At 37.8% G+C, this 11,371-nt stretch overlaps 3 protein-coding genes across 12 annotated transcripts in view; 1 reads left to right on the plus strand and 2 right to left on the minus strand.

Moving 5' to 3' along the window:
- Positions 1–3,969, minus strand: part of LOC108628382 (E3 ubiquitin-protein ligase Rnf220-like) — an 8,199-nt gene extending 4,230 nt beyond the window's left edge. The window contains exons 1-3 of one of the 2 annotated variants that reach the window (XM_018030261.2): positions 3,482–3,969; positions 2,399–2,744; positions 236–465 (exon numbers count right to left, since the gene is read on the minus strand). In XM_018030261.2, the coding sequence (XP_017885750.1) occupies positions 236–465; positions 2,399–2,687 (519 nt within the window). In that variant the 5' untranslated portion in view covers positions 2,688–2,744; positions 3,482–3,969. Of the gene's footprint in view, positions 1–235; positions 466–2,398; positions 2,745–2,997; positions 3,415–3,481 lie in introns of those variants that run through there. The other variant, XM_018030260.2, reaches the window with a different exon arrangement.
- LOC108628383 (uncharacterized) lies at positions 3,632–9,408 on the plus strand. 5 transcript variants are annotated; one of them, XM_026816444.1, is made up of 6 exons: positions 3,632–3,703; positions 5,438–5,537; positions 5,720–5,846; positions 7,927–8,106; positions 8,189–8,354; positions 8,802–9,408. In XM_026816444.1, the coding sequence occupies exons 3-6, from the start codon at positions 5,738–5,740 to the stop codon at positions 9,004–9,006; spliced, it is 660 nt and encodes a 219-aa protein (XP_026672245.1). In that variant the 5' UTR covers positions 3,632–3,703; positions 5,438–5,537; positions 5,720–5,737; the 3' UTR covers positions 9,007–9,408. The 5 variants fall into 5 exon arrangements, with proteins under 5 accessions (XP_026672245.1, XP_026672244.1, XP_026672242.1 ...); XM_026816443.1 differs by lacking the exon at positions 3,632–3,703 and adding an exon at positions 3,728–3,812; XM_026816441.1 differs by lacking the exon at positions 3,632–3,703 and adding an exon at positions 4,355–4,531 and having other exon boundaries at positions 5,161–5,537.
- Positions 9,275–11,371, minus strand: part of LOC108628385 (peptidyl-prolyl cis-trans isomerase NIMA-interacting 4) — a 3,808-nt gene continuing 1,711 nt past the window's right edge. Inside the window, exons 2-5 of one of the 5 annotated variants that reach the window (XM_018030264.2) lie at positions 10,745–10,762; positions 9,968–10,094; positions 9,783–9,902; positions 9,275–9,575 (exon numbers count right to left, since the gene is read on the minus strand). In XM_018030264.2, coding sequence (XP_017885753.1) covers positions 9,417–9,575; positions 9,783–9,902; positions 9,968–10,072 — 384 coding nt within the window. In that variant the 5' untranslated portion in view covers positions 10,073–10,094; positions 10,745–10,762 and the 3' untranslated portion in view covers positions 9,275–9,416. The other 4 variants (XM_026816445.1, XM_026816448.1, XM_026816449.1 and 1 more) reach the window with 4 other exon arrangements.

Genomic DNA, 11,371 nt, shown 5'->3' on the forward strand with positions numbered 1-11,371 from the left:
ATAACATATTTAAGTGTCAAAAATTAATATACAAAAATCAACTTCCTTAATTAAATTTAACAACTATTATAAGAAAAGTGAAAAAGTACTATAAAATGACTAAAAATCATTTTAGTAAATTAATATAAAATATTCAAATGTCAAAAATTAATGTATAAAAGTTAAATTAATTAAATTTGAAATGTATAAAATCCGCGGTCTACTAATTATTACCCACGATCATCTGAATTCTCACCTGTCTGTTGGCTCTGATCCTCTTGTAAGTCTCCCACCTGGCCTGCGGGGTTCCATCCCCGGTCCCCGAGCCCTCTTGGCTATTTCTCGCTGCTCCCCGGTTCCTGGAACCAGCGCCGACCTTGTAAAGTCGGTCCAGCTCTTGCGAGAAGTGCTGGCCGAGCTCCTGCGGGCGCACGGTGACTCCACACGCCGGACAACATGACGGCTCGCTAACGAACTTCTTTTTACCTATACAATAAATCGAATGCAAGAGATCCACGATTTGAAATAGAAAAGGAAGACTGGATGGCAGAAAGGAATGTTTATATGCGAAAAGGAATAAGGTTTCTGATAGGAAAGGCGCGGTCACGCGTGCCGCCTTGCACATCGGCCAAAGGAGACGACTGGCCAAAGAAGAGATTGCAGTTTGCTACCTCCTATTTTCTTTCATTCTTTCGTTCTTCCTTCCTGCCTTCTTTGACTGTTCGAGCAAGGGAAGCCTCGTGTATGTGATACTCACGGTTGAGCGAGCAAAGAAAATATACAAGGAATTTTATTTGGATTGAAATTAGCATTTCAAGGGAAGAACATTTGTGGAAGGGGAACGGTACGGATTAAACCCAATCATGTGGTAGTTAAATGCCCGTTGACTTATAAATCAGTTTTTTTTTTCGAATCTCATGTGTTAAAAATTCTGAAAAAATTTGGAGATGTACTACTAATTGAGAAATGGTTGAGAGAATTGTTCAGATCTTTCTATCCATTGTTTATGTTATGTGTTCAATAAAAATTCATAATGTTTGCAAATTCTGAAGTAATCAGTTTTAATCAGTGGCATACACCTGTATTTTTTTTTTTTTTTAAAGAATCAGAGATTTACTACTATAGCTGTAGTATATGTGAGAATTTGTTTAGATTTCTCTATTGTAAACTGAAAATTAAAAAAATTGTTAAAGGATGGGTTAAATCAGTTCTGCTGTTAACGAGGAAGTTAGGAGAACTGTTAATTGATTGTAAGCGCGCATAATGTAATTGGTTGGGTGCTTAGAGTTTGGGGATTACAGGGAGCTATAAAGTGCGGTCGGGAATAATGATTAGGAAGGTTTAGGAACAGGTGAGAAGACTGTAAGGAAGCTGAGAAGCCTGTGGTTGCAGCTTTCAACAGCCTGGAGTTATTTACGAGGGGGATATATCGAAGGCACCAGCTGAGCCAATTAGCAAAGTCGAATGTAGGGATTACCCTGTTTCTTTGGATATGATTTATGATATGATTAATGTCGAAATTTATTGATCAGAAATTTGTGAAACCATTCAGAGATTAAGATCCGGTGTTCCGTCAGTTTATTGTTAATAACTCGTTAATTATTGACCCTAGCGAAAAATGTTTTAAATAAAAGTTGTAGCTCTAACTGTCGTCGACAAACAAGGTTGTATATAATTTTCTCGTAACTGTAATAGCTTAGGAGTATTTGCCAATGTATGAGACTCCAGCATGTTTTATAAGTGTCTGATAAGTTTCATAGTCATGACGATTACTCCTGAGATATTCAAGAGATGTAGAAGGAAATTGAATACAATCTTATTTGTAGGTATTAATAGTAGTTACAACTTTTGTGTGAAACGTTTCTCGAAATTTTGAGAAAACAGGATTGAAATTCTGTCCAGACTACCTTCAGATTTTCCGAAATTTCGATTTATTGCAAATAATTGCTTATCCGTTGCTGCTAGCGAAAAACATATAAAGCATAAGTGCTACAAAACAGGTCCTGTGTAATTATCCCGGAAATCCAAGCGTTTCTGAGTAAATGAGGAAAAATAAAAAATCTGGCTAAAAGTTTGCTGATGCGACAGGGGCAGAGGCTGGATTTTGTCCGATCTGATTAATTGCAATTAACTAGTTAAATACTGGAGTTAGAGGAAAAGTGCATACAATCTTTTTTTAGAGGGCGAATAAAACATTTCTCGCTAGGATCAATAATTAACTAGTTATTGATAATAAAATGATACACAGTATTAAAATTCTATTACTGGGAAACTAAAACCTCATACTTTTTATGATTTCTCCTAAACTGTTGGAAGTACAAGTACAACTTTGATTTAAAACATTTTTCACTAGGATCAACAATTAACGATTTATTAACGCCAAATCCTTACTCTAAACAATTATCAGAAAGAAACTTACGTCTGTAAGGCCTTCCTTCTTCAATCAAAGGTCTATCAACGTTCTCACTGCCTCCATCTCTTTCCTCGACCTCTTCTTCTTCTTCCAAATCACTTTTCCCATCCCTAGGAGTCACCCTGACCAGCCCATTACCCCCGGACAGTGAGAACATGCTCTCTGACCGATCGCAAAACAAAGTCGATCCGATTTGCGGAAGGTTCGAACGTTTGTAACCTGGCTCGATATATCTGTAGCTCTGGTACAGACTCCCGTGCTCCAACGGATGATGCAGAAATGGCAGTTGCAACATGTGACGCAGACCTTCGCCTAGGAACCACCGCCGGGGCTCCTTATCCTCGCTTCTCAACTGTAACAATCGACGAATAGTAAAACCTCAGTCCATATAAACGAGACCATATAAACACTCAGAATTTAACTCCCTTCTAACTGACATCATTAAGTTTATAGGATGTCAGTTATATAAAAAAGAGCTGGCTGTCTGTTTATAAATAAATAAATAAATAAATAAATAAATAAATAAATAAATGAAATGTAATCCCAAATCTTTTTGTAAAATCTAAACGATTTACGCTGCCAGGAATACTTATTAGGAAACTAACATTCGGGCCTGGCTGTTGTTGCATTCTGAACTGTGGGAATGCTGTCAATGTTGACAGTGGCAGATGACTAGAATCATCCATCTCTCTGTCTCAAACTTTGATTAATAAATAAACAGGTTATAGAGAACTTTTTAATTAATAGACGAATAGCTTTCGTAGTAAACGAAAGCAGAAAGCGCGGGAAATGGTCGATACAGAAATGAACTATCGGAGTTAAAAAATCGACACTTTGAAAATCGAAAATAAACAAACCGAAGATTCGAATACTATTTGCATCGATGAAGTCGCACAGAAAATTAACTGTTAAATAATTTTTAGTTATTCCAAATGTAAAATTGAGGAGAATTTTTATGTTCGTGATCGACGCTTTTTATGTTATATGTTATTGTTTACTGAACGATGAACCGTTGTGCGAGGACGAGGGAGGAGGAGTGTTCGCGCCGGAGGGTGATCGCGGACTGAGTATTTTGGCTGAACGACTTACTGTGGGAACGTGGCCAGCGGTTGCGGCGGCATCGGGGTGACGGTAGGGTGGACGAAGACGAATGCGGAGGCTGAGAGGAGGGTACCGGCCAGACGACGATGGGGCACGAACATCCTACCGACGCCATTACTGACCGCTACTGCGCAAGCCGCAAGCTACTGCACAGTTGCATGTAGTAGTAAACAGTAATGGCGGTGCCCAGCGGTGCCAGTGGCGCCACTTGTACGTACGCTCTATTATTACATGACTGAGGTGTTAATTAACTTTTTTAATATTTCTAGTTCTGAATTAGAGACATGAGGAAATTATCATGTGTTTAAGGAATCGAAAAGTAGGTTTCTGCTTTTCTTCGTAACCTTTCAGCTGTCAGGAGTGGAGATATTAAATATAAATTGTCGGAGGTTACGAAAATTCGATTACTCCAATGTTTACTAAGTTTGTGAATTCTTTAAAATTATTAATCGTTAATGAGAAAATCTAGAAATATTCTAAAATATATAGGATATCTAGGAGTATGTACTAGTACATCTGTGAATTTTTTCAATAATTTCCACTTGTTAGAAATGAAGAAAAAAATATAATAGAAATTGTACAAATATATGCACCGAGAAGGTGGTATATGTATGAAGTTGAAAGTTCGAAAATTTTTTTCTAATCTTAATCGTGAATGAAAAGCTCTGGGACAATTCTATAATATACAGTATACGTACTAGTATATGTATGAATTTTTTTGTAAGATCTCATCTGCCAAGTAATGCAGTTTGGAACAGGGTGCGCATAATTTTTCCCTCACGGCTTACTTCCCCTCTTTTTCGCCCGTATTTCGAGCCCCACTACTATTCCCCTCATGCGCTTTCGCTGACCATGCCTAGCATACCCCCATGAAGTACCAGACCCCACCATGGTCGCGTCGTCTCCACTTTCCGGCCGAGGGAAAAATTATGCGATGCCTGGTTTGGAACTGACGACAGTTTTGCTTCGTGTTTCTCACCATTTCTCACTTAGGCTCGAATTTATAGTCGATTCTCGCACTTGGCACTCAGCACTCAAGTGCGTCCAACCGTTCCGCATTCAATGTACACATTTATATTATGTTCAGATTCTAAAAGTTTTATACTTCATGTTTGAAAAAGAAGCGGAAAAGGAGAAAAACTATTGCGCAGCTATTCCGCTACTCTCACTTCTTTTTAAACATACCAATGTGTACATTGGTGGGACGCACTTGAGTGCTGAGTGTCAAGTGCGAGAAGCGACTATAAATTCGATCCTTATTCTCGGCGCAGTAAGTATAGTCTAGAGGGCGCCAAAAATTGCGAACTTTCTTCGGCCGCGAGGTCCCATAAGGTTGCCATTCTTTACTAATATCTACTCGGTGGTAAAAGATTCAAATAGAAATTAATTTCTCCCACGACAACAGACGATCGACAAACTTAATGATAGTGAATTAACGGATTCGTTGAAATTCCATTAAAATACTTTCTAAAGGAAGAAATTTTAACATCGAGATTCCAAAATTACGCGGCTGACCGCTGCTTTCACTATTTATGATAAAAATCCATTGAGAATCAACGATTCTCCTATTCTTAAATGTAGTGAAATGTTTTTAATATAAGTGACCAAATGAAAAAATTCCAGGAATTTTACATTATCCAGGAGACATCTGTGAATTTTTTCAATAGATTTCAGTTATTGTAATCGGAGATATTATAATAATGATGAAAATTGCAAATAGATACATGCTGATATGGACGAATTCATAATTTCGCTAATTCTTTTTGAATGGAAGCTGCACTCTAAAAATCTGAAAAGATTCTATAATGTACAGCATAGCCAATAGTATATCTTTGAATATTTTCGAAATTCTGACTACATCAAAACTGGAGAAAAAAAATAGGAATTACATAAAAATTCATTACTTATGAATGTATTATATTTATCTTGTATACAAACGCGTAGAGAATTAAGGCTCTGAGGGGGTGGGGTTGAGGCTATATATAGGGGTACACTGTCAGCCTGGGGTATCAGTCGGTTCCCAGTTCTGGCCGCACCTGCTCAGGTAAGCTTCTTTCTTTCTTAATAATCCCTCGACCAATGAAAATTTCTTTTTCTAATCCAAGTTTCCTTTATTAATCGAATATATGTCGGTATAATGCTAATTCTTAATTGGAAATAAGGATTACAATCCAAATCGGTCAATTTTAAATGCAATAATAATAATTTTTCTTTCTTTTTTAACAGGATCCAATAATTATAAAAATGTTGCGGCTGATTGTGGCTATATCTGCGATGCTGATGTTATCAGCGGGTCAGTTTCAACCCTCTGGAAGAGTTCTAGATCCGCCGGTACCAGCCCTTTGCGCCCAGAGTAAGAATCTTATTTTTTATTTAAAACTCTTACGACTAGTAGCAAATGATTTTTTCTCCGGTCTTAGCGTGTTGAAAATTCTATAAAAATTCATACATATACTGTATATTATAGAATTCTTTCAAATTATTTTCCTGCGAACTTTACTATAAAATAATTGTCGACCTTCAAGTTAGTCTACATCGCGGTATAACTGTTTGCGATTCATAAATGATTTTTTTTCTGCGGTTGTAGCGTTTTGAAAGTTCTGAAAAAAATATGAATGTACTACTGGACATATTGTACATCAGAGAATTTTTTCAGATTGTTAGAGTGACGGCTTTCATTTGAAAAAATTGCCAAATTTGTAACTCCGTTTATATCGTATATCAATTTGCAATTTCTATTATAATTAATATCTTAAATTCTAATGACTAGAATCTACTGAAAAATTCAGGCGTACGGTAGTTAAAACACTGGATATTGTAGAATCTTCTTAGATTTTTATGTTGACGATCTCCAGTTAAAAAGAAATAATAACATCGATCGAGTGACGTGAAACTAATGGAACGTTAAAATGATAATTAGAAAACTTTCTTCTCATAATTCGAGGCATTGTCCATTGGGTTCACGTAAAAGAGAACGCGTTCCCGATTTCCTCGTCGCGATGCTTTCGTCGTCGGGATTCCTGAGAAAGTAGGGGCCCCGGGATTAACATATACAAACGGTCGCGCCGAATGTATGTGCTCATTTCCATGCGTATGGACATAACAGTAACCCAGCCGTGACTCAAATATTTATCTCGGATAGAATTTGGAAAAGGGTGTCAAACGATATGACTTTCTCTTTAAAAGGAAAACGATTTCCCCCCACGCCCATCGACCACGTTTAGTTTAATGGACAGTTACGCCTTCCGGTTCGATTTACCGCTTACTTCACCCAGTTAGAATGTTTTTCTCCGATCGTAGCGTATGAAATTTACTGACAAACATTCAAAGATATAGTACTGGATGCGCTGTACATTATAGAATTTTTTTAAAGCTTCAGAGTGAGGATTCCTACTTTAAAAAAGATTGCTTAACTTTTAATCTTGCCTATGTCAGTATATAGTCAATTTGCAATTTCTATTTTAAGGATGTATTGGCTATACAGTCAATCCCAAAAGTTTATGCACATTAGAAACGCATTTTTTAAAAAGAAATCATTTAAGAAGAACAATGCTAATAATAAACAACAAAAAATTTTTCAATTTTTTCGAGATTGTTCAAGGGGTACCCCTTCAGATTTGACAAAATTTTCGTTTTTTGCCAATAACACCTAAACCGTTGGACTTACGGGAAAATTGTACACGATCTCTCTTGTAGAGGACGACGAGATCTACAATTTCAGTATAAAGGTTTTTCGCTAGCGCCAATAGTTAACGAGTAATTTGCAAAAAACTGTTTTTTCGTTTTTCGTCAATAACTCGTTAAATATTAATGCTAGCGAAAAACTTTTATATAGAGATTGTAAATATCGTCGTCCTCTACAAGAAAGGTCATATACAATTTTCCTGTACATCCAACGGTTTAGGAGTAATTAAGGAAAAATGAAATTTTTTGCCAAAAGTTCACCATTTCGACGCTGGGATGGTCGGATTTTGTCAAAATCAATAAAATGCCAAATAATCATACGTAACTCGTTAAATATCGAAGTTAGAAGGAAAACAACTTTTATTTAAAGCATTTCTCGAAATTTTGAAAAAAAAAAAAATTTTCGTCAGCGTCAATACTTAATTGGATATTTCCTTCTATACTTTTTAGCACGTAGCTATTTATTATTAGCATTATTCTTCCGACGTCTGATTTCTTTTTAATTATAGGAAATGCGTTTTTCTAAGGCACATAAACTTTTGGGATTGACTGTATAGCCAATACATCCTTAATTGATATCTCCAATTGTAATGAGTAGAATTTATTGAAAAAGTTCACGGGCATACTACTTGCTATCCTGTACATCATAGAATTTTTCCAAATCGATCTCTTTAGGATCTCTGTTATAAATAAAAAATAATTTCACTAACGTTCACATACATATTCCGTATTAATTTGTCGTTTTCCAGGAGTGATTCACGAGCGTTTCAATGGTAAAGGATACTACTATTCATGGGCAGACCCGAGAACCAGCGGCCAGGAAGTCGACTGGTTGTCCGGCAGGAACTTCTGCAGGCAAAGGTGCATGGACCTCGTGTCGTTGGAAACCTCGGCCGAGAACGAGTTCATCAAAAGTCGCATCGTTCAAAGTAATCCATCGTTTCCACTTTATTAACAACGTTTACGAATCCGAAGTCGATTCAAAGAGATCGCTTGTACGACTGTTCATAGACAACGTGAAGTACATTTGGACTTCCGGCCGCCTATGCGACTTCAAAGGATGCGACAGGCCTGACCTGCAGCCGTTGCACATAAACGGTTGGTTCTGGACCGCGGAGCTACAAAAGTTGGCCCCTACCACCGACAGGTCCCAGAACGACTGGTCTGAGAGCGGCGGGTATTGAATATTTCTCATATTCTCTAGTTAATAGGGAGTTTTCTAGTCATCATTGGGTCAATTCTCGCGGCTAGTGTGTTTGGGTAATTTCTGACCCAGGGGTTCAATCTTCAAATCGGAATATCATCGACCGGTTCTAATTTTTATTCGGGCCTTTCTTAGGTTTATTTTTTATATTCAGTGATTTTCAAGACTATTCTTTTACTCCGGGCGATCCATTTTTGCCTCAGTTTTGATTCTGGAACTATTTCGGGCCCATTTGTTATCCCAGGCCCTATGGGGCACCATGTTAAAACTATCTTTCGTAATCATTTAAAAAAAATTCCGCAATGCACCCGAAACTGTATAACCGCAATTTGTTTTCGGACCACTCTTTACGGTAGGATCGCCGAATCAAAATCTGTCCCGCGAGATTTACATTAAATTAATTATTATTTGAATCGGTAGCATCGGCAAGCCGCAGCCGGACAACAGGGAGGCCGTTCAACAAGGCGGCGCCCCCGAAAACTGCTTGGCCGTGTTGAACCAATTTTACAACGACGGGGTCAACTGGCACGACGTCGCCTGTCACCACAAGAAGCCGTGGGTCTGCGAGGAGAACGAATCTCTCCTTAGATACGTGCGATTCACGAATCCGAACGTACGCGTCTAATCAACTTTTGACCCTTCAATCTTTCAGTGCTGAAATCGACGTTCTTTATTCTCGATTTTTTCGTTTTTCTCAATTACTCCTAAACTACTAAACTACGAGAGCTAGAGGAAAATTTTAAAGGAAATCATTTGTAAGCGACAGTTACAGCTACAACTTCTGTTTGGAAGTCTTTTTCCTGGAATCAATAATTAATGAATTATCGAGGAGAAACGGTAATTTAGAATGATAATTTTAGATCAATGATGATACGTTAATTTAGCACTGAGGATTAATTAGAACGGGCGATTCGTTGATTTATTTACAAATAGATGTACAATTATTATAAGTAAATTATTTCACCTATGTAAGATGATTGTTCAGGCGATCGAATATTTAAATATACAATACAATATTTAAACTGTCCACAAACTTTATTTCTTTCCTTCGACCATGATCACGTGGTAGCCGAATTTCGTCTTCACTGGAGGGTCCGTGTAGATCGGCGAGCCAAGTGTTGAGATAGGGAGGGCGAATGCTGCTTCTTGAAAGGGACCCACCATCGAGCCTCTCGTCATCCACCCCAGGTCACCCTTCGATGAACGATCGACATAGAATTTAGTAAAATTGAAATAGGAGAACAAGAATTTTGTTATTTGTCATTTATTATGCGGGTCAACAGGAATCTCTTTTTGTGCATAAGAATATAAATATGAACGAGCAATAGAATTAAAGTAATAGATTTTACAGAACAAATATAATTAATGAAGCTATATTGAATGAAGTGACGGATCACGTACCCCGGACCTAGCCTTGTCTTCGCTGTAGGCAGCGGCCACTTCGTTGAACTTCCCCCCAGCTTTCAATTTCTCTAGGGCTTCAAGGATCTTCGATTGCTTCTCGCAAAGTATGTGCCTCACCTGCGACAAGTCGGATTCTTGTCGTTTTATACAGTTCAAAATTAATATCATTCTGAGGGACGTACTTTCACGGAACTGCCTCCTTTCTTTTCTTGTTTTGCTGCCTCATCCGTAGATTTCGACTTATTTTGATTAGCTTTCGATGCTTGCCCACCTTTCTTAGGAGCCATGTTTCAGGCTCTGAATTCAGTCCTTAAATAATACTAATAATTTCGTTAATAATGAACGGATTCATTTAGTTCACGGCTTAAATTAAAGATTGGAGTCTCCTCTAGCAAACTTCGATGGATTGATTCCTAAGGCTTGACAGTCCACTTTGAACGAAGCCTCATTCAATTCTAAAAATCCTATCCTAATGAAAGACGTTGATTAACTTCAGTTGGTCATAACTTCGTTAATAAAGAACTGATTCACTTCGTTCGCGGCTTAAATTAAAGTTTGAACCCTCTACTTTAATTCAGTTTCAATGACAATTTTATCTAAATTTATTCGTAACACGAAAATCACCTTCACATTAAGGCACATGAAATCGAATACTCCAAATGGTAGCACGGACGATTGATCAATTAACTAAAACTTGCAGATCTCCAGATACAACGGCTTATTAATTTAATTTAAAATAAAACAATTTTTGTTTAAAATGAACCGCTCAGCAAGATCTATACGTGTCACGTTCGCACATCGCACCTAACCTTAAACATCGCTTTGTAAACACTTTGATATATCGATGTTCATTCCGTTTTATTATGGTTTTTAATTAATCTCAGCCGAAGTTGAAAAGGCGGAAGCCCTAATCAGCTTGAGATTATATTCGAATCCGTTCATTATTAAAGATAATTTACCTTTTCGTACGACGTGTACGTGTAAAGGCCTGTTCCCATTACCGTAGCCGTAGTGAGAATACTACGTGGAAGGGGGTGAAATTTTTGACTCGAGAGATGCCCCGGCGGAGCCTACAGTACCGTAGGAGAAAATTGAAAGTATAGGGAAACCCATGTAAAAGCACGGGGGCTTCAGAAGGGCCCGCCGGCTTGTTCTGCAGACTAGCGCGAAAATCCGGGTAGACCACCCGCTGAGTACCTGCTAGACCTTTTTTTTATGGCCGGACCCGTATTTTCTGGTCAATCCGGCGACGTTTTCGAAACATCGTGAGCCACGATGTTTTTCCACCAGAACCACCGTATTCAATATCTCAGATGTTTAACAATTTTATTTAATAAGCATATGTTACATATATGTATACTACACATTTATTCAATGAACAGTTGTAGCGTTGAGAGAAAATATAAGTAGAAATTAATACATGGGCGGGAACAAGTGTGATATCTCTTGAAACCGAGATCATTCGTCAATTGCTCCAAATATTTATAATACCGCCCTTCAATAGACATTGGTCCTTCCGAAGGAGTTTCGCGCTCTCTCTCTCTCTCTCTCTCTTGTTTACTTTTTCGGCACAGCTACCTGACCGA

Source organism: Ceratina calcarata, unplaced genomic scaffold (genome assembly GCF_001652005.2).
Source record: "Ceratina calcarata isolate Rehan_Ccalc_2016 unplaced genomic scaffold, ASM165200v1 scaffold517.2, whole genome shotgun sequence".
NCBI classification, from domain to species: domain Eukaryota; kingdom Metazoa; phylum Arthropoda; class Insecta; order Hymenoptera; family Apidae; genus Ceratina; species Ceratina calcarata.